Source organism: Eschscholzia californica, unplaced genomic scaffold (assembly GCF_041429995.1).
Source record: "Eschscholzia californica isolate CP2 unplaced genomic scaffold, dmEscCali1.0.p SCAF_5, whole genome shotgun sequence".
In the NCBI taxonomy this organism is placed as follows: domain Eukaryota; kingdom Viridiplantae; phylum Streptophyta; class Magnoliopsida; order Ranunculales; family Papaveraceae; genus Eschscholzia; species Eschscholzia californica.
Window position 1 is genome coordinate 34449595 of NW_028238472.1, and position 22604 is coordinate 34472198.

The window sequence follows — 22604 nt, forward strand, 5'->3', positions numbered from 1 at the left end:
TCAATGATTTATAGCCACTGGATTTAAGTACTTTCATTTTAACCATGAGATCCAAATGATATGACTTTATGTTCCAATTTTAACTTATGTGGGTCCACAGAATATTGAGTGCCAAAATATTGGATAGCTTACGTCATATTTACACGTGGCATTATGTCTTTAGCTGGAAAAGAGAATCTAACAGGTGACACCCCACTATTAAATAACCCAAATAGCTGGGTGGAAGTAGTAGAGAATCTTGTAACAGAGGAAGAACCACAATACCCATTACCCACCCTCCTCCAATTTCTCTCTCTAACTTGTGAGCTTTCTTTCTCTCTCTATCTCTGAGTTTTGGGTTTTGGTCTTCCAGTTTCTAGTGTTGCTTCAAATTGGGTGTTATTACAAACACATAAAGTTACCTCAGACAGTGTCAGAGGAACTACTGGAAAAAGAAGTTATGGAGGAATTAGAGAGATAGAGAGCTGAAATTCTTGAGAGAGAGAGCGAGTCAGAGAGGATAATAAGTGGAAGAAGAAGGTACATGCTTTAAATGGAATGAGATCTTTATGATGTTCTTACTTATAGGACAAAAATTGAGGTAAGTTTGAGTCAAATCATGAATTACCCATCTTCTATTGATTGAAGATTCTCTTTTTCTCTCTCTCTCTCTAACTGCTCTGGGTCCTGTCATTTATGAACTTTGTGTATTATGGAAGAGGGTCTTTTTTTTTTAATTTCAGTTAAGTGTAGTTTGGAGTTCTTGTTTTTCTGGTTTGCTATTCAGATCCTGAGGTTCTTTTGGACATGGGTACCCTTAACTCTGACATGGGTAACTAAATTCCTAGTTAATCATGAAGGGAGTTGTTAACTTTTAGGGTTCTTGTTGTTTTTTATGTTTGAAAATTTCCTTCACTTTCCATCTGAATAGTTTCTGATTGTTATTTTTGAATGTATCAGATTGGACTTCTCAAAACCAGAAAGGAAAAAGAACCCAAACTGGAAATCCTCGGTTTGTTCATCTTCTACTATATTTTGGTTTGGATCCAAAATAGTCCTAGTTATGATGGGATTTTTTTAAAGTAAAACCCATAAATAATGGAGGATGGGAGATTTCCATCGAATACCATGTCGGCCGATACCAATTCGAACGTTGATTTCGATCTCATGGATGAACTCTTAGCAGGAGGTTGCTGGTTAGAGACTATTTCAGATCAAGGATCAGATTTTCTGCAACCTCCTAGTTCTTCAAATTCCACCAATTTCTTCAATTCTTCAAATTTCATTTTGCCTACTATTTCAGAGTCTCTAAATCCAAACCCACCTCAAGATAACAAACAACAAGATACAGAAAGGTCAATTATCCCAAGAATTCCTACTTCCATTCAACCTCAGTCAGTTACTTCTATCGGTACTCGATATTCAAATCCAAACACCATTCAAGATGCAGAATTTTCTGGTCAATCCGAACGTAATCAGACAGAAGGAAGCTACGAGTTCTCAAGAAGGTTGTGGATTCCACCGGATTCAAACTCGACTTCTCTTTCTCCTGTGAAAGAAAGGTTGAATCTGGCTCTTGAACACATAAAAAATTCGATTAGAAATGGAGATGTTCTTATTCAGATATGGGTTCCTGTGAATAGAGGAGGCAAACAATTTCTTGTTACTAGTGACCAACCATTCACTTTAGGTCATAGTAGTCGTAGGCTTTCAAGTTATAGAAGTGCCTCTATGGAGTACCAATTCCCAGCCGATGAGGATTCAAGCGAGTCAGTAGGTTTACCTGGGCGTGTTTTCTTGGGGAAGGTACCTGAGTGGACTCCCGACGTTAGATTCTTCAGTAGTGACGAGTACCCACGAATTGATCATGCTCATAGATATGACGTTCGCGGAACTCTCGCCCTACCCATTTTTGAACGAGGTAGTAGATCGTGCTTGGGTGTTGTAGAGATCGTTATGACCACTCAAAAGATCAATTATCGTTCTGACCTCGAAAATGTTTGCAGGGCTCTAGAGGTTTGTGATTTCTCTTACTTCCGTTTTATGGAGACGATACTTAACTACGAAAGTAACTTTACGGATCACTCATAAAAGATCTGTCGACCCTTCGTTCATAAGGACGAAGAAAGAAGTCAATAGAGCCTTTATATTGCTTCACCACTTGGGCAAAGATACAGTCGATAAGGACTACCTACACATTGCTCTAGTATCGTACTTTAATTTCTCTAATGACCAAACACATTGTATTAGAATGTGAAATTCACTTCTCTTTATGTGTTTTCACCGAGACAAACTTGTTTCCTTGTTGCAGTCAGTTAATCTGAGGGGTTCTGAAGGTGCAAATCCTTCCATTATAAAGGTAAACAAAATCCAAACTAAATAAATCAAATTTATCAATTCCGAATTATATTCTTGAAGTCATTCATGGGAAGGATTGCTTCTTATCAGGCACCAAACATATCCTACCAAGCTGTTTTGCCCGAGATTCTAAACGTTATGAGAGCTGTCTGTGAAACACATAGATTGCCCTTAGCTCAGACTTGGGTCCCGTGCATTTTACAAGCCAAGGAGGGATGTCGACATTCAGATGAAAACTATGTTCGTTGTGTCTCAACGGTGGACTCTGCTTGCTGTATAACCGATCCTCAAATTTTGGGTTTCCACGAGGCTTGCTCCGAGCACCACCTTTTTAGAGGACAAGGTGTGACTGGAAGAGCATTCACAACAAATCAACCATGTTTCTCTAGTGATATAACCACCTTTAGTATGAAAGAATATCCTCTCTCTCACTATGCTAGGATGTTTGGTTTGCGAGCTGCAGTTGCTATCCGTCTACGAAGCATGTATACTGGGTCGACTGACTATGTTCTCGAGTTTTTCTTACCTGTAGATTGCCTTGAAACTGAAGATCAGAAAAAGATGCTTAGTTCTTTGTCTGTTATTATACAAAAGGTTTGCCAAAGTTTACGGGTCGTCACGGATAGTGAGCTTCAAGAAGATATTATATTGATTAACAATGAATTAACTAGCCCTTTAAATCATGAACCAAACAGAGAAACAGTGCCAAACTTGGGTCCTTCCGGATCGAAAGAATCTTCTCGTGACGGATCTTCATGGATAACACAATTGATGGAGGTCCAACGAAAAAATAAAACTGTCCTGAAAGAGGAACCAACTGAAGGATTCAAAGTAACAACTCAGTGGGATAGCCCTGACCCGGGCTTACAACAGGGGCAACCATTAGATTCGGGTATCAGAGACCCTGGAGAAAGCGGTGGAAATTCTTCTTTGGGTGAGCATAGATTCTCGAGAACAGGAGAAAAGAGACGGACCAAACTAGAGAAAACTATCAGCTTGCAAGTTCTTCGGCAATACTTCGCTGGGAGTCTAAAAGATGCAGCAAAAAGTATTGGTGGTAAGTCAAATCTCTCATGTACAAGATTTCTAAGTTCTTTATCTAGCTATTTAATTGTTGGAATGCATCTTACGTTGTGCTTAAGTCTGAATTGAGAGTCGATTGTACGAAATAATCTGAAAAGACTATTTTGTTTATTACTAAAACAAGCTAGACTTAGATTTAGACAAGTCAGACTCGACCTAGTCAGATTCAGACAATAAAAAAAGACTACCTTAGCTTGACTTTAGTGTCTTGGTAGTCAAAAGATATAAAAGCTACATCTTTGTTCTCATTCAATATTGTTTAACTTACATGGTTATTTCAATTCCAGTTTGCCCAACTACTCTAAAGAGAATATGCAGACAACACGGGATAACTCGATGGCCATCGCGAAAGATCAAGAAAGTAGGTCATTCTTTGAGGAAACTTCAAGTGGTCATGGACTCAGTTCAAGGTGCGGAAGGCGCTTTCCAAATCGGATCCATTTATGCAAATTTCCCCGAATTAACCTCTCCAAAACTAACTAAACCACAATCAAATGATCAATCAAATCTGTCTAACATACCAACTACGCAGGGTGGGTCAAGTCCTCAGGCTCCTGCATCAAAATCATCTTCCTCGTCCGGCAGTCAAAGTTCTAGTTCAAGTCTTTGTTGTACAAGTTCTAAACAACAAAATCCTCTACTATCCAATAACGAAGATCCTTCAATGGTGGAAAATACTTGTGGCCAAGAAGATTTCGGGCTTCTAGCAACATCCCATAGTCAAAGATACCTCTTCGAGCATCACAGTCTCGATGAGTGCCTCCCTCCTTTACCTAGTAGTAGTCGTGATAAAAGTGCTCTTAGAGTTAAAGTTACCTACGGGGAAGAGAAAGTTCGGTTTAGTATGCAATTTAGTTGGACACTTGGAGATCTGCAACTAGAGATTTCGAGGCGGTTTCTAATAGATGATATGAGCAAAATCGATCTTAAGTATTTGGACGATGACTCGGAGTGGGTTTTATTAACATGTGATGCTGATCTTGAAGAATGTATGGATATATATAAATCATCTCAGACCCAAACACTTAAACTCACTGTCCATCAAACTTCTCACCCAAATCTTGGAAGTTCATTTGGTAGTAATCTTCCATAACTTATTCCTACTGCAATCATAATGCACATGTAGTTCAACTTCAAGCTCGTCGGATTTTGGATTTAGACATCAGGAGTTGAGATTCTGGAGATGAACCCGAAACTCATGGATGTTTATAAACAGACACCAGAAGCAGGTTTGATGTTTATAGTTCCGGACGGAACTTATTATTATAGATAATTTGTGTTGTTGGCTTATAGTATCTTTTTTTCCTTGTTTAGTTTGAGAAGTTAGAGATATGAAGATGAGGAGAGGAATAGAGCATAAGTTTTGAAACGCTCTATTGGGTTTGGTGGATAAATCATCATCATCTTCATTTTCTGTACCTATAAACTATGTTAAGAACTCTGTAACTTTGGTGATTGGAGAGGACACAAATATATATATATATTTTAGTGAATACTTAATATCTTTTGGAAGTGTTACTTAACTTTAATCTCATATTTCACTAATCTTCATTGTCTAGTTTCTACTTCTTCTATTGATGTATCAATTGTTAGTCCTGCATATGGAATCCTGAGATGAAAGTAATAGTAAAAACAGGATGGTTGTATGCTGATTTCTTGTAATACATTTATACTAGTAGGTGTTATGACAATTGGGGTTTAATGTGATCAATAACGAGTAATCCAAGAAAAACAATAAGAAATAAAGAACAATCAAGAACAAAACACAGAGATTTACGTGGTTCGGTTGGTGAGACCTAATCCACAGCGACAACGGCACGATAATTTCCACTATGATAAGCAAACAAGTTACACAAGAGATTCGTGAGAATAAGACACAGATATTGCTGATGTCGAAAATTTGTCTTCCGTTAGATCAACATGAAAAAGGGAGTTGATGCATGACAACCTCTGTTATGTGTGATTACTCCGTTGTGTTGGGTGTTGTTCTGCCTAGTGTTCCTGCTTCCAGCTCTGCTTCCTGCTCTGCTTCCTGCTCTGCTTCCTGCTCTGCTTCTCTTTATTCCAGCTCCTTGTTCCTGCTCCTTGCTCCTGTTCCTTGCTCCTTGCTTCAGCTCCTTGCTCTTGCTCCTGTTCGTCTATTCCCGAGGGGGGGGGGGGGGGGGGGAACCTGCAAAGGGTTCAAAAACTGCTCCGACGCTCAAGCAAGTCAGGGTAATGAATATCGATTGATCATTTTGGGGGGCGAGTTATGAGAACTCTGAGTTTCTTGTGATCTTTTTGGGGTAAAGAGATCGTGTCCTGTGAAGGACGATGTGGGGGGCCTTTTATAGGTGATATTAGGCCGACTGTGATTAGTGGCGGTGGTGAGGCGGTTGCCGTCAAACCGAAGGAGAAGTTTCCTCTCTTGAGTATCTAGGGTTTCTCTTAGAGTCTATCTCGGATCTTTGATAAGTGGAAGTTCCTAAGTTCAAAGATTCTTCGTAGATATCTTGCCGATGTGATAGACTCTAAAGGAGAAGTTCCCTCCTTTAGATACGTGGAGTCCAAACAGGCTTAAACACTTCGAGATGTGTAGCCGACTGAGATCTTTCTAGAAGTTTCGGGATTAAGGCGGTAGGTCGCTTGGGCTGCTGCCTCCCCAGTTTTGGCGTGACACTGGCCGAACCTGTGCCGACTCCTCTTACTCCTTTGAAGACCCCAGGGCTGATATGTCCATGCCATGGGCGTTTTGCAGGGTTGGTTTCTTCTGGCCGACCTCCCAGTTAGGAGAGTATTCGGTGGACCATCAGGGGCTCAACTGTCCTGCTACCTTAAGCCGGGTTGACCCAATAGACTTCAGGTCTGATCTTGACTCTTCAGACGTTAGTCAACGTCTGGACATTTTGTGCGTCATCATGAGTCTCGCCACTCCTTAGTCGAAAGTAATGAGACTGGGGAGTAGAAGTAACTCGTGTGTTTTAAACATTGAAGACCCTGAAGTCAAGGATTTTACCTAGACCAGAGCTGTTTCGCGAAGCTTGGTCTTTCTTTTGGTTTTCCAAAGCGGCATGTTCCTGAGCTCATTTGTACCGAGCTGGTAGAGACTGTTGATGGTAAAACCTCTTTTCTCTAAGGTTGTATTCGCCAGAAATGATTCAAGTTGTGTTTGCCTTGGACGTGTGGTTTGTTCTCCCGAGACACGTTTCGACTTCTGCTCAAGCAATTAATTTCTTTTCCATGCGTGATTCCGTGACGTCACGTATTTGATCTTCTGATCACGAGTTTTCGGCGCTGATCTTTTGGGTTGTTGTACACGGCAGTTATTTCAGCATGCGCGGACACGTGGTGCCTTGTTAGTGGGAGGTCTGACGCGTCTCCTCGAAACCCACTAATATCGCCTCGAATCTGATCAGTCTTGAGCTATGCGAATCTTTTGGTCATTATTCCTTTAAGCGTTCTCGAGATGTGTTTGGTCTTCGCCTTAATGACCCTTCATCTGTTTTCAAGAAGTCTCTTGGTTATTTCTTTCCAGTATAAATAGCCTACTTTGGTTCTTTAACTCCTCATCACCAAAAGTTGATCAATAGTATCCTTTCTTTCACACTATTTTCCAACTCTTTTTCCTTATCTCCTATTTCTACCAAAGATCCGAGATGAGGCCTCTGTTCGATTTCATACTAGTTACCTGCTTGAAGGGTGTTTTTCTGACAATGGAGACAGTTAAGGGTAACTTTTCCGGTAATGGAGATAATTACCCAGGGTGCCACTCCGAGTCTGGCCCCAAAAAAGGTGGTTTGGTTAGGCACCGCTCTCGATTTGGCTTTTGGTTGAAGACTTCTTCTCTTCGGGCAAGGTTTCGGAGATCCCAACTCTTTAGAAAACGCTTCTTGCGCACAACCTTTCTCAGGATCTACAAGATATGGATGATCGCAGTGTAAGTTGAGGGGAGATTCCAAGAAGCGTTGAGCTCTGCCCATTCTCTTATATCGATTACTGCTGATTCCTCGCAAACCATTTTTGCAATGAATCTGAACGTCTTCGGCTACCTTAATTGTTCCAATTGTAATTTCTTCTATAATAGACCTTTATTAATAAGATCTTCTATCTCCGTTTTTGATTGCCGAATTGTTTTCGTATGTGGTCTTTTGGTTTCTGCTCATCCTACAAAATTAATTAGTTATCAACGTTAACACAAAACTTAGCTTACTGATGTATTTTCCCTAAACTTACTAAGCATACTCCGAATGATCGCTCCTTCACAAATTATAATTTAGACTTATTCTAGCATGACCTAGGCTTACTAATTCCCTCTGCGAAATAGAACCCAAATTAGCGTAACTGCATAGCTTAGAATGATTTTCGGGTCTAGACTTTGCCCCTGATCATGGTCGCTGCTCCCAGAGTTGTTTTTTGTTGTCTTGAACTCAACTAGTTTAGCTATGACTTCTCCTTGGACCCCTGGTCGTTGCTTTCGCTATCAGGGTTGGTTTCGTTGGCTTGAGCGCAACTAGTTTAGCTAGGACTTCTCCTTAGGCCCATGGTCGTCGCTTTCGCTACCAGGGCTGGTTTCGTTGGCTTGAGCACAACTAGTTTCACCGAGACTCGTCCCGTATCCCTGGTCGTTGCTTCCGCTATCAGGGCTGTTTTGTCTGCCTAAGCACGACTAGTTTCGCAAGGACTTCTCCTTATACCTTCGGTCACCTTTGCCAGTGCTGTAGGTTAACTAAGACTTCTCCTTGGGATCCTCAGTGGGGATCGCGTTTCACTCGAGTAAAGTCCCTTGTGGCTCAAGCCAACAAAACCAGGGGCCTAAGGAGAAGTCCTAGCTAAACTAGTTGCGTTCAAGCCAACAAAACCAGCCATGGTAGCGAAAGCGACGACCAGGGGTCCAAGGAGAAGTCCTAGCTAAACTGGTTAAGTTCAAGCCAACGAAAAACAACCCTCGGAGCAATGGGCATGATCAGGGACAAAGTCCAGACCTGAAAAACATTCAAAGCTATGCAATTACGCTAATTTGGGTTCTATTTTGCAGAAGGAATTAGTAAGCCTAGGTCATGTTAGAATAAGTCTAAGCCATTCTTTTTGCAGGGGCGATCATTCGGAGCATGCGTATTAAGATTAGGGAAACTGCATTAGTAAGCATAGGATTAATTACATTGACTGCTTGTTTTGGTTTATACATACATATATACTATAAAAAAAAGACAGGGAAACGCCATTCACGAACAACAATGGCACATCGGAAGAAGAGGAAGGAGCAGCAGGAGGACCGCCAACGACCACCGAGGCTTTGATAATCACGGCAAGTAACCGACCACCCCCACGACGGCGAACCAAAAATCCCACGGCCGAAAAAAGAGCCGGTTCAGAAGTGCTCGTAATACCAGTCAAGGAGTAGACCAAAGGGTAGAGGGGCCTAGCCATAAGCAAGGTAGAAAGACGATCCTCATTCAGCAAGTCTCGAGGACGAAGAATATCAACAAAGCCCTCACCGGCCACCTCCATACAGAAATTTTCGATAGAAGAGTCGTTGTCACTCAGAACCATGTAGAAAGCGACCCTCATGTCACCACAAGGAAGAGTCCCGCTAGCCATTAAAAGAGCCATAACAGGTATGAAGGAATCAACATTGCCCTCAAGCCTATTTATAGGATAGGTGGATCATCGTGAACTTGCGGGACCACCGAAGAGTCACAATAAATGGCCGCGAATAAGGAGTCGAGAATAGACAGACCTAAACACAGGGAAATAAAAAAGAAGCATAAAAGCCAAAAGGTAAATTTTCATTAATTCTTAAAAGGGGCCTATTACAGAAGAAATTGCAGAAAAGGACACCGGAGCTACAACAGGCATTCAGGTCTATTACAGAAGAAATTGCAAAAACTAAAATCCTCAAAAAGAAGCCGAGGGCAAGCAAAAAACCAAAGAACGTGAATGGCTAGAAGAGCAGTCAAGCAATTCGGCTGGAGAAAAACTGAGAAGTTAGCAGGTACCCCTTTCCAGAAGAGCTGCCAAGGCAAGAAAACAACCGAGGAAAAAATAACCCTTTTGTCATCATCACCTTGCCCTGAGCACCCCAGCAGAAGGCATCACCGGTAACCCTACTTCCTTGTGGAACCTACCAAAATGGTACATGGGGTCACCACGGCCATTATGGAGGAGTCCACCCTTAACTATCTCCATCGTCAGAAAAAACATCCTTCAAGCAGGTAACTAATATGAAATCGAACAAGAGGCCTCATCTCGGATCTTCGGTGGAAGCAGAAGAAAAGGAAAGAAGAGTTGGAAAATAATGTGAAAGGAAAGATACTTTTAATCAACTTTTGGTGAAGAGGAGTTAACGAACCAAAGTAGGCTATTTATACTGGAAAGAAATAACCAAAAGACTTCTTGAAAACAGATGAAGGGTCATTAAGGCAAAGACCAAACACATCTCGAGAATGCTCAAAGGACTGATGACTAAAAGATACGCATAGACTGATGACCAAAAACTTGATGGGCCTATAAAGTTTCCTAAATAGGTTTACACCCGCAAGTGCATGGGTGTCAAGTTGTAATATTTCCGGAAAGACCGGTTCGTTCCTCGGAGACTAGTTAAACTTATTCTAAAACTAGGAAGTAATAAGATGTTTCAAATGTTTTGATTTTGGTTTTAAAATGAATGAAATATTAAAATAAAATAATGGAAATGAAAATAAATACAAATGATAGAAGGAACTCAAATGGGGGAGAGTCTAGGATTTTCTGAATCCGTCCTCCTAACAATTCAAACGATAATTTATTTAGATTTAATTAGTGAGTTCTTTATATAACTCAGATTCTAGTCCATGAACGGTCTAAAAACCCGGAAGATTTTATTATTAAAAACAGTAAAATTTGTTAATCAATTTATAGAGAAAATATAGTTATGATGAACTTCATCTAAGACCCTGGATAAAAGAGTTAGTCACTCATGGCAAACAAGATAACATTAGCAAGTATGAAAATAAGAGATAAAGAGGGAAGGAAAACATAGATTTACCCCTCCTTCGTTGTTAATCTTTCGTTAGAGGTGTTTCACTGTCCTCCTTTTACTGTACTTCATCTATTCGTCTCTTCTGAAACATCTTTCTACTCTATAGATGTTGCAAGGGATAGAGAAAACTATGTCGAGTAATCTTCATTAGGAATTCAAATTGCTGGCCAACGAGTAATCTTTAAGAGGAATTCAGAGAACTGGAATCAACAAAGCAGATAATAGTAAAAAGCTCATCAAACAATTACTAATCTTTTTTCTGTTTTTTTTCTTTACCTTTTAGTTCCCGTCAAATCTACATATGAAAGATATACGTTTTCTTAATTGTTTGCTCCCTGAATTAAAGCTCATGAGAAACATAAATTTCCCATTAAATAAGAATAAGAGTTTCACTATATGTTTTAAAGGATTAAAACATGTAAACCAGAATTTGTTGTGAAGGTGTTTGATAAAATGCTTCAATTAACTAGAATGTGGGAAAGAAGAAGATGTTTTTGAAGGAAAGAAAATTAATAGTGGTAGTATTAGTCAAGATGATCAAATTGTTTTTGAAGATGATAATAGGAGAACCCAGACATATCCCAATCCTCTTCATAATAAAAGGTAAGTCACTAAGTTTAGATCAAACTAAATAAACATAGATTTTGATTTTTGGTTATGAATTTTTTTTTTACTTTTATTTTCTTTTGAAGTTTATGCTGTAACTGATCAAATTTTCGCTGCATTCTTAAGTGATTATTGTTTTCAGAATTTACAAGTATCTGTTAATCTTGCAATGTAAATCAACTTTTCTTCGAATTCGATATCAAAGTTCACAGATAATAAATCTTCCAAGGCGTTGGAAGGGGAAATCGCGCAACAAGTATGTGCCATATGTTTTGGCAATAACATCAGGAGCAAATGGTAATTGTTGACTTTGACATTTCATTATCTTAAAGGTTCTTCTTTAGTTTTGGGCGATAAATCCAGTAGCTTCTTCTATTTCTTGGAGTATGCATCAGAAACAAAAATCGGTTCCCGACATATCAAGTCTTTCATGTGACGACTTACAGAAAAGTCACCGGTAATCTAAGATTTATTTCATTCCATTCAGTAGTTCTTCTTGATTTCACCTAATATATATGAATTACTAAACTCATGGCTTGATTTAATCATGGAGGCTAATTTGATATTTATTTAAATTAGAACATGAACATGATGCACACCTTGCATTGGTAAGTAACCATTTACTAACTAAGCTCTCACCTTTTAAGCCACCATAGTTTCATGAGTTGTATTTACACGCTATGCATGTGTGAACCTGTCATATTGCCTAATGCAGAGATTCATCACATTAGAAGAACCAAACAGTGCACCTTATGCTTGAAGAATTAGAGCAACATTATGCAGCATCAAACAGTCATAAATGGTTTTGGAAATCAAACTTATTAACATTCCCGTTTTAATAGTAATCCTTATTTTTAATAAAATATAGATAAGAATCATAAGATTTTCTTGACATATTTACCTTCAAAATCTGAGCAAACCTATGCAGCATCAGTTCATCTAAATCTAGCCAAGTTGTTCAAACCGCTTATGATTCAATATCGACGAAGATGAAGAAGATTTACCTTCGACGATGAGTTTAGACTCAAGTGAAGATGACCGCGCTGAACAAAGATTAATCTAAAATTTGTATGAGGTAATTGTCTTTTATTATACCTATTGATATAGTCTATGATTTCTGTTGATCATTTCAAATGAATTTAGGGATCTACGCAATGTAGTTACAAAAAAGTTTCTCGCTGTATAAATTTTGCTGAAATTGGCAGATTTTGGTACTGATTCAAAGCTAAGTAAATTGAGCTCTTTTAATAATTTCTTAACAGTTAACACATAAACCTTGATCAATGTTATATACTCTTTGCCTTGCGGATTTTATATTCTCACCTATCACTTTCAGATATTACGCAGTAGTGTTTTCATTAGCTAATATTTCATTCGGTATGAAATCAAATGGAGCAGCTTGTGGAATGGAGTCATATGGGAGCAACTTTATGGAAATTAAAATCTAATACCTACTTTATGTATCTTCTTCATATATGCTTATGTATATACATACATATATATATCCATCTTATTCAGAAACCATGAAAGTTGTTTTCTTTTTATTCAGAAAGAGGGTGATGAGGCAAAACGAGATATTGTAGTATGAAGGTTGCAGGATATGTTGAAAGTTGTAACTCACGTCATGATGGTTAATGAGGTGCGGTTGGTGAATTGTGTTTTTTTTTTCGCATTGTAGTCAAGTAGTCAACATGAAATCTTCAACTTTATGGGAAAAACAATATGTTTCACCATTTGACATGCTTACTTTTCTTCAGAATTTTTCAGTGAGACGGTCTAACTTGACCACGATAACAATGATTCAGCTCGTACAAGAACTATTTGCAGCCACTGACCCTAAAACCTGCGATTCTTTTCAGGTACATCATTTCTCCCTCATTCTCTTAATTTATCTTCGTGAGGATTGCTTTCTCCTTACACTATTTGATGTCCCAACAAATTTTGAAGCCCTGTAGGAGGATTGCTTTCTCCTTACATGCTCCTTATGAATTAGAGGATTAAACAACATAACATTATAACTCCATTATTTAAGCATTAGGTCGTGTAAACAAAGATTTGTAGTTGAAAACGATCAGGAAATTTGTTTATTATGTTAGTGTATGAGATTAAGCTATGAGCTCACATTCTCACAGATAGAAGAACATGTTTTAACAATAGATTTGCAGAAAAGTCCACCGATCAAGTTCTAAAAGCTTTGTCTCCAAATTGTTGAAAGTAAATGAATAGCTTGAAGGTTGTTGCTCCATGATCTCCATCTTATCATAAGAAAGTGTGGAACAACAAATACCCAACAACTCCATAAATCTCCCTTTTTCCGTCACTATTACAGATAAAAAGAATAACTAATTGATTCATCCGATCGGACCTTCTATGTCTCTCTTATCTATTATATTTATCAGGTAGAACTGCCCAATTTTGGTTTTCATCTATATATTTTGATCTTCTATTCATCTATTGTTAATGTTTGGAACAGATTGACACCGTCGAAAGAAAAAATTACATTACAGAAATTTGTGAGTTTAAGTTTTGAAGTATAATTGAATTGATATTCCAATATCTCACCATCTTCTTGTCTATGGGCAAACTCATTGATTTGTTACTTTTCTTTAGGGCGTGCAAACGTAATTTATAGATTTTTAAAAATTCAAAATGTGCACAATATTCTTGGACTAGAATACCAATTTTCTCATGGGGAAGGGGTAGTGTAACCTTGCTTGAACATTTTATTCATGTTATTCAACCAATTTGGGCCAAGATGAATCTTGGATATTGAGGTATTCTTTACCACGGAATCAAGTACTTCATGCTTCACGTATTAGCATATTGGTGTAGGATAGTTATCAGGTTGACCTCGAGTTTGAGAAAGCTTCATCCAAAAGTATAGAAACTAGAAACTGAGTCTCCAGTTATATTGCATCCTTTTTAAAACAATAATATTTTAATTTTCTTAAAACATGTTTCTGTGTCAACATGTATCATTTCCTGAAATAGTTTGAAATTTCTGATATTATTTTTGTTTTAGCTATAAAAGATAGAAGGTTTTGTGTTGCCATTAGATATGGACTATCAAGAATGTGCAATAAAGGCGAGTGCTTATAAGCGGTATATCCTTTTCGAACTTCAACCACTTCTTAGTCACCTCCATTATTTGTTCTATTTCTTCCTTGACTTTTTTATTTTCATAATCGTTAGTTTGTAGTACAATTTTAGTCTATTCTTTTGAACCAATTTAAATTTCTATTAATAAGTTCAGATTTACTTATGTTCACCGTGTCGGAGGCACGGGCCATACCCTAGTAAATACAAATGATACAAGGAACTCAAATGGGGGAGAGTCTAGGGTTTTCTGAATCCGTCCTCCTAACAATTCTAACGACAATTTATTTAGATTTAATTAGTGAGTTCTTTATATAACTCAGATTCTAGTCCATGAACGGTCTAAAAACCCGGAAGATTTTATTATTAAAAACAGTAAAATTTGTTAATCAATTTATCGAGAAAATATAGTTATGATGAACTTCATCTAAGACCCTGGATAAAAGAGTTAGTCACTCATGGCAAACAAGATAACATTAGCAAGTATGAAAATAAGAGATAAAGAGGGAAGGAAAACATAACTTTCTCACTAGAAATTGTTTTTCCTGCTGATTTTCCACTCGGACAACCAAACGTGCCCTAAGAGAACAGTTTTCTCATCTTCCCAGAAATTATTTCTCTCCGGGAAAATTGTTTTCCACAACAGACTTTCTCACTCTACTGTTTTCTCAAACTTCTTCTCCAACCTTCTTCTCTCTCTGTTCTGTTGTAAATCTCTTTCTTTCTTTTAATCTTCAACCAGAGAATCAAGATAAAGAAGATTGAATTTATAATTGATAATCAAATAGACAATAATAATCTTTCTCTCTCTACAATTATTCTCTCCCTCACTCTCTGTTTCTCTATCTCTCTCTTTCTCTCTCTAACTCTCTGTTTATTTTTTCTCTCACAAAAATAAAGAAAACAATAGAAGAAGAAAAGATGATTATGGTGGTAGGTATTTGATTCTCCAATGAAAGATGATGATGATGAAGTCGTGAGCCCCTGTTTCTCCTCTCTCTCTCTCTCTATAAGATATGTAATGAAGCTCAAGAGAAAAAAAAAAGAGAAGTAGAAGAACTCTGATCCCACTCCTCCAAAACCGAGCCCCCAACCGAGATGTCATCTCTCTGTTTCAGTTATACATATATAAAGAAGAAGAAGAACCAGCCCCTCTCTCCAATCGAAATCTTTCTTTATTTCTTTCCTCTTGTTCTCATTCTCTGTTTATTAAGAGAAAGTAATATCTCTTTCAATAATATCATTCCCTCTCTTCTCTGATTTTGTTGTATATCCAGTTATAAACTCCATTTCAAATCCCCTCTCTCCAACTTTCTCTCTCTGGCAATATCATATGATAATGGAAAGTATGCTTGCTTCAATCAATCCCTACTGAAATATTTTGTTTCTTCAATCAATCTCAACTGATTTCAATTTCCTTCTCTCTCTTTTATTTCTGATTTTATAAACAACTTTCTATTACCCATCTCTCGGTTCTCTCTCTAAAATTGTTTTGAACAGTTTGAGAGAGAGAGAAAACCGAGATTGGCATGAGAACGATAAAGGAAGGAGATAGGAGTATTGACCAATCAACGTGTCCTTGCTGGCAACAGGGGATGATTCGGTGTTGTGTAGAGTATCAAAGAACGGATACAACGTGCTTTGCAGATTGCAACGTGTTTGTGGGGATAAACAATATGTTAGATCCAGAGGGAACGTCGACTTATCTTGCAATGTAGCACACGGGATCAGGGCCTCAGAGGATCCCGATTGTTGTTCCACCTTGGCCTAACACTGTACCGAAAAAGTTCAACTTGCGTCAGATTGCACGCCACGTGTAAGCTTTACGTTAACCCGAACTTCGACTCGCTCTATCTTTCCCGTCCGGACTCCGATTTAACCTCTGCTTTGGCAGGTGGATTCGTCTTGGACTCTACTTTTCAACCGAGTACTAAAATTTCTAAAAAACCATAATCTCCAAATGACCAAAATGCCCTCAAGTGTGTCTTTCTCCCGATTTTATCCGTTTTCCGCGCTCAATTCCGTAGAAGACACCTGGACAAGAGAAACAAGTAATTCATCAGAGTAACGACTCGAATTGGATTAACTACCCCAAGTTAAGAGATTCATATGAGACATTTTCATGGCTCATCAACTGATGACTAAAAGATACGCATATCTCGAGACTGATCAGATTCGAGGGGATATCAGCGGGTTTCGAGGAGACGCGTCAGACCTCCCATTAACAAGGCCGCCACGTATCCACGCATGATGACGAGATTGTCGTGCGCAGTTACCTAAAGGATTATCGCCGAAAACGCGCGATCAGAAGATCAAATCTATGACGTCACCAAATCAGCAGCATGGAAAGGAAATGAATTGCTTGGGCAGAGGTCGAAACGTGTCTCGGAAGAACAAACCACGCGTCCATCTGACCAAGACAAACACAACTTACATTAGTTCTGGCAAATACAGCCTTAGAGAAAAGAGGCTTTACCATCAGCAGGGTCTACCAGCTCGGTACAAATCAGCTCAGAGATATGCAGCTTTGGAGAACCAAAAGAAAGACCGAGATTCACGAGACAACTCTGGTCCAGGTAAAATCCTTGACTTCAGGGTCTTCAATGTTGAAACACATGAGTTACTTCTACTTCTCAGTCGCATTACTTTTGACTAAGGAGTGGCGGAACTCATGATGATGCACAAAATGTTCAGACGTAGACTAACGTCTAAAGAGTCAAGATCAGACCTGAAGTCTACTGGGTCAACCCGGCTTAAGGCGCCAGGACAGCTGAGCCCCTGATGGTCCACCGAATATTCCCCTAACTGGAAGGTCGGCCAGAAGAAACCAGCCCTGAAAAACGCCCTTCGCATGGACAGATATCCCTGGGGTCCTCAAAGGAGTAAGGGGGGTCTGCACAGGTTCGGCCAGTGTCTTACGCCCAGAACTAAGGAGACAGCAGCGCCAAGCGACCTACCGACTTAATCCTGAAACTTCTAGAAAGATCTCATTCGGTTACACATCTCGAAGTGTTTAAGCCAGTCTGAACTCCAAGTATCTAAATGAGGAAACTTCTCCTGTAGAGTCAATCACGCCGGCAAGATATCTACGGAGAATCCTTGAACTTAGGAACTTCCACTTATCAAAGATCCGGGATAGACTCTGAGAGAAACCCCAGATACTCAAGAGAGGAAACTTTCCCTTCGGTTTGACGGCAACCGCCTCACCACAACCACTAATCACAGTCGGCCTAACATCGTCTATAAGGCCCCCCACATCGTCCTTCACAGGACACTATCTCTTTACCCCAAAAGATCACAAGAAACTCAGAGTTCTTATAACTCGCCCCCAAAAGGATCAATCAATATTCATTCTTTTACTACAAAGAGCACCCTTACTGGCTTGAGCGTCGGAGCGGTTTTCAAACCCTTTGCAGGTTCCCCCCCCCCCCCCCTCGAGAACAGATGAAGAAGAGCAAGAGCAAGGAGGTGGAGCAAGGAGCAGGAACAGGAACAAGAAGTAGGAGCTGGAATAAAGAGAGCAGAGCTGGAAGCAGGAACATTATGCTGAATAACACCCAACATAACAGAGGAACCATACATAACGGAGGCTGTCATGCATCAACTCCCTTTTTCATGCTCATCTAACGGAAGGCCAATTTTCGACATCAGCAATACTAGTAATATACGGATGGCGATGAATGCGACTATTTTATGGCATACATGGAAAGCGAGATGCAATTATACCTTCCAGCAGACTACTATTAACCCAACTCAGGTAATCGATCAAATCCGAGCTTTTACCAGGTTAAATAAACTCAAACAAAAAGATCATTCCAACAAGGTTCTAGTCTCTTGGCGACCGACCCCCAACTAATCCGTTTGTCAAACTTAATAAGAATGTATTGTTTATTTATATTAATGAACCGGCATGCATTAGTACCATCTTTTATAATGATAAAGCTACATTCTTGCATGCACATACCAATATTATCCATACTAGATCAGCGGAAGAAGGTGAAATTATAGCAATAGCTGAAGGAATCCAATGGGCGATCACTCACAACTTCGAATTCCTCCACATCGAGAGCGATAATCTAGCTATCATCAATCATCTGAATGACTCTAACAGTCTCATCCACTGGCAAACGAAAGAACATGTCTTAAGGATCAAGTATATGCTCTCATCTGAATGAGTCCAACAGTCTCATCCACTAGAAAACTAAAGCACATGTCCAAAGGATCAAGTATATGCTCTCACTATTCTGTAGCACCATCCTTTCTCATCTACCCCGCAAAAGCAATGTTATGACAATTGGGGTTTAATGTGATCAATAACGAGTAATCCAAGAAAAGCAATAGGAAATAAAGAACAATCAAGAACAGAATACAGAGATTTACGTGGTTCGATTGGTGAGACCTACTCTACGGCGACAACGACGCAGTGATTTCCACTATGATAAGCAAACAAGTTGCACAAGAGATTCTTGAGATTGTGCTACTTGCTGATGTCAAAAAATGGCCTTCTGTTATATCAGCATGAAACATGGAGTTGATGCATGACAGCCTCCGTTATGATAGTATATTCTGTTATGTGAGATGGGATTCTGCCGGGTGTTCCTGCTTCCAGCTCTAGTTCTCTGTTTCCTCGCTCCTACTCTGTGCTCCTTGTTCCCGCTTCTGACTCCTTCGCCTTGCTCCAGCTCCTTGCTTTAGTTCATGTTCGTCAATTCTCGAGGGGGAAAAACCTGCAAAGGATTCGAAAACCGCTCCGACGCTCAAGACAGTTAGGGTGTTCTTTGCAGTAAAAGAATGAATATTGATCGATCTTTTTGGGGGCGAGTTATGAGAACTCAGAGTTAATGGTGATCTTTTAGGGTTAAGAGATCGTGTCCTATGAAGGACGATGTGGGGGACCTTTTATAGGCTTAAGAGGCGGTGGCGATTGTCGTGGAGGGAAGTTTTCCGTTTGTGTTTATCTTATATCTTGGATAGATGGAAGGTCCTAAGTTCAAGGATCTTCCGTCGATATCCTGCTAATGTGATAGATCTTCTGGGAGAAGTTTCCTCCTTAGACGCATGAAGTCCAAACTCACTTAAACACTTCATGATCCCTAACCGGCTGAGATCTCAAAAATATTTCGAGATTAAGTCGACAGGTTGCTAGTGCGCTTCTGCCTCCTCAGTTCTGGGGGTAAGGCATCCTCCGAACCTAAGTAGACCCCCTCATTCTTCTAGAAACCTCAGGGCTGATCTATTCATGCTGAGGGCGTTACAGGACTGGTTTCCTCTAGACGACCTCCCAGTTAGGGGAATGTATTGTGGATCGTCATGGATTCAGCTGTTCTGCTGCCTTAAGCCGGGTTGACCCAGGGGACTTCAGGTCTGATCTTGACTCTTCAGACAATAGTCAACTTTTGGACATTTTGTGCATCATCATGAGTCTCGTCACTCCTTGGTCGAAAGTAATGAGACTGAGGAGTAAAAGTAACTCGTATTTTTTAAATAGGGAAGACCCTGAAGACGAAGGGTTTACCTGGACTAGAGTTGTTTCATGAAGCTTAGTCATCCTTTTGGTTTTCCGGAGCTCCGCATTCCAGAGCTGATCTGAACCGAGCTGTTGGATGTGCTTTCTTCCCCAACTGTGCTGATGGAGCTTTTCCATCACAATTCTTTTTGCAAGAATTGATCCAAGCGATGTTTGCTTGAGTTGATGGACACGTGGTTTATTCTTTCGTGACACGTCTTGATTTTTGCCCGAGCAATTGATTTCCTTTCCATGCGTGATTCTGTGACGTCACAGATTTGATCCTCTGAACACACGCTTCCGGCGTTGATCTTATGGGAACTAGCGCGTTTCCTCGAGTTCTGCTAATATATCTTCTGACTTGGTCAGTCTTGAGCTGCGAGTATTCCTTTAGTCATTATGACTTCGAGTATTCCCGAGGCGCTCCTACTTTTTTACTTTAATGACTTCCGTCTGTTGAGAAAGTTTTTTGGATTTCTTCTTCCACTATAAATAGCTTGATCTGGTTTTTAATTTTTCAACACTTAAAGACCTTTTCTTCACTAATATTTTCGATATTCTTCCTTAGCTTCTATTTTCATTGGAAACTCCGAGATGAGGCCCCTGTTTGATTTCATACTTGATACCTGTTTGGTGAGTGTTTTTCCGGTGATGGTGACAACTGAAGGCAACTTTCCCGGCGATGGGGATAATTGCTCGGGATGCCAATTTGGGTCTTGCTCCCAGAATGGCAATGGGCTAGGTGCCATGATGGGTTTGGCCTTTCGTCTAACATTTCTTCTTTCCAGCTGAGGTCTCTCCTTTTTTCCTTGAGGAAAGATATTTCTAGAGGTCGACCTGCGGCCATCCATCTGTGGGGTGATGTTCCGAATAGGGGGATTCTTCTCTCGATCGCGTTGTTGGTGTTGTTCTTTTGCTCTTTTTTCGTGCCCACAACTGCTTTTTCTTTTATTCTCGCAATTTCTTCTGTAATAGATATTTTCCTGAGTATTTAATAAGTGATGATGCATAAAATGTCTGGACGTTGACTAACGTCTGAAGAGTCAAGATCAGACCTGAGTCATTAAAGTCAGGCCGGCTTAAAGCAGCAAGACCGCTGAACCCCCTGATCATCCACCGAATATTCCCCTAACTGGGATGTCGGCCAGAAGGAACTAGCCCTGCAAAACGCCCTTGGCATGAACAGATCAGCCCTGGGGTCTTCAAAGGAATAAGGGGGGTCCACACAGGTTCCGCCAGAGTCTTACGTCCAGATTTGGGGAGGAGCAACGCTAAGCGATCTAGCGACTTAATCCCGAAACTTCTAGAAAGATCTTAGTCGGCTACACATCTCGAAGTTTTAAACCAGTTTGGACTCTAAGTATCTAAAGGAGGAAACTTCTCTTCTAGGGTTTATCACACCGGCAAGATATCTATGGAAGATCCTTGAACTTAGGAACTTCCACATATCAAAGATCCGGGCTAGACTCTAGGAGAAACCCTAGATACTCAAAAGAGGAAACTTCCCCTTCGGTTTGACGGCAACCGCCTCACCACCGCCACTAATCACAGTTAGCCTAAAATCGCCTATAAAAGGCCCCCAACATCGTCCTTCACAGGACACGATCTCTTTACCCAAAAAAGATCACAAGAAACTTAGAGTTCTCATAACTCGCCCCCACCCCCCAAAAGGATCGATCAATATTCATTCTTTTACTGTAAAGAGCACCCTGACTGGCTTGAGCATCGGAGGGGTTTTCGAACCCTTTGCAAGTTTTCCCCCCTCGGGAACAGACGGACAAGAGCAAAGTGCTGGAGCAAGGAACAGGGAGCAGTAGCAAGGAGCAAGGAGTGAGGAACAAGATCCAGGAGCGGGAACAAAGAGAAGCAGAGCCGAAAGGAGGAACACAGAGCTAATCAATCCCCACCATAAGGGAGAATTCGAACATAACGGAGGTTGTCATGCATCAACTCCCTATTTCATGTTGATCTAACGGAAAGTCATTTTTTGACATCAGCATTTGGCGCTAGAATGAGGGGCTCTCTCCGGCAAAATCATCAACGGTAACCTGAATCTTATTTAGCAAACTTTTCAGACTAACTATATCCCTGAGTCCCTCAGGCAAACATATCTTCAGGGGAACACACCCCACGCGGGTCACCACATAGATTCCGCAGCACAGTCGAGCTCATGGCTGAGCTTGAGCAAGTCAAGGTTGACTTCCTCCGAAGGGATGAGGAGGCAAAACAAGATAAGGAAAGCCTCCGCAAGGCAGAGGTGGCCAGGAAAACAACGACGCCAGAAGAGAGAGAATAACTAATCAGAAGATACGCACAGAGACTTTTCTCACCCGGTAATGCATTCTCTTTTAGAACCCTGATTTTACAACCTGGCGACCAGATGCGCTTGGAAACAGCCTAGAAGATTACGGAGCATTAGATCTCCACCGACCGTACATCTCTAAAAAGAAGGGGGTCGGCGAAAGCTGTACGGACGACCCAACCGTCTGCGATGTGCTCATACATAAAGTAGCAGAGTTAACTCGAGAAAGAGAGAAGAAAAGTTGTGGGGATAAGCAGTAATCCACCAACCCCCTCTCTGCCAAAGAGATTTTAGAATTTGAGAATCCAAAGAACTTCAAGTTTCCAGCACTAGATCATTACAATGGCTTGGAGGACCCGGCGGTGTTCATCAACAACTACACCGCAATAATGAACTTATACATGACCAATCAGAAGGTATGGTGCATAGTCTTCACTACAATCCTAAAAGGACCAGCCCAGGCGTCGTATCAAGCGATGGCCCCGGGATCAGTCAAATCTTTTGGATAACTCGCCCAGGTCTTCTGCGACGCTTTCCGAGGAAGCACCGCGATCAAAAGAAAGACCGATTAGTTGTTCAACGTGGTTCAAGGAAAAAGCGAGACCTTGGCAATTTATTGGCAGAGGTTCCGAAACCTCATGGTGCAGGTCCCCGACCTGGAACCAATGGTTGCTTTC

General features: G+C 40.3%; 1 protein-coding gene across 2 annotated transcripts; it reads left to right on the forward strand.

Moving 5' to 3' along the window:
• The first annotated feature begins 209 nt into the window (after window positions 1-209).
• LOC147538791 (protein NLP4-like) lies at window positions 210-4913 on the forward strand. 2 transcript variants are annotated; one of them, XM_086641918.1, is made up of 5 exons: window positions 210-580; window positions 940-1995; window positions 2291-2338; window positions 2428-3394; window positions 3708-4913. In XM_086641918.1, the coding sequence occupies exons 2-5, from the start codon at window positions 1078-1080 to the stop codon at window positions 4511-4513; spliced, it is 2739 nt and encodes a 912-aa protein (XP_086498044.1). In that variant the 5' UTR covers window positions 210-580; window positions 940-1077; the 3' UTR covers window positions 4514-4913. The 2 variants fall into 2 exon arrangements, with proteins under 2 accessions (XP_086498044.1, XP_086498045.1); XM_086641919.1 differs by lacking the exon at window positions 210-580 and adding an exon at window positions 589-811.
• Window positions 4914-22604: the final 17691 nt, after the last annotated feature.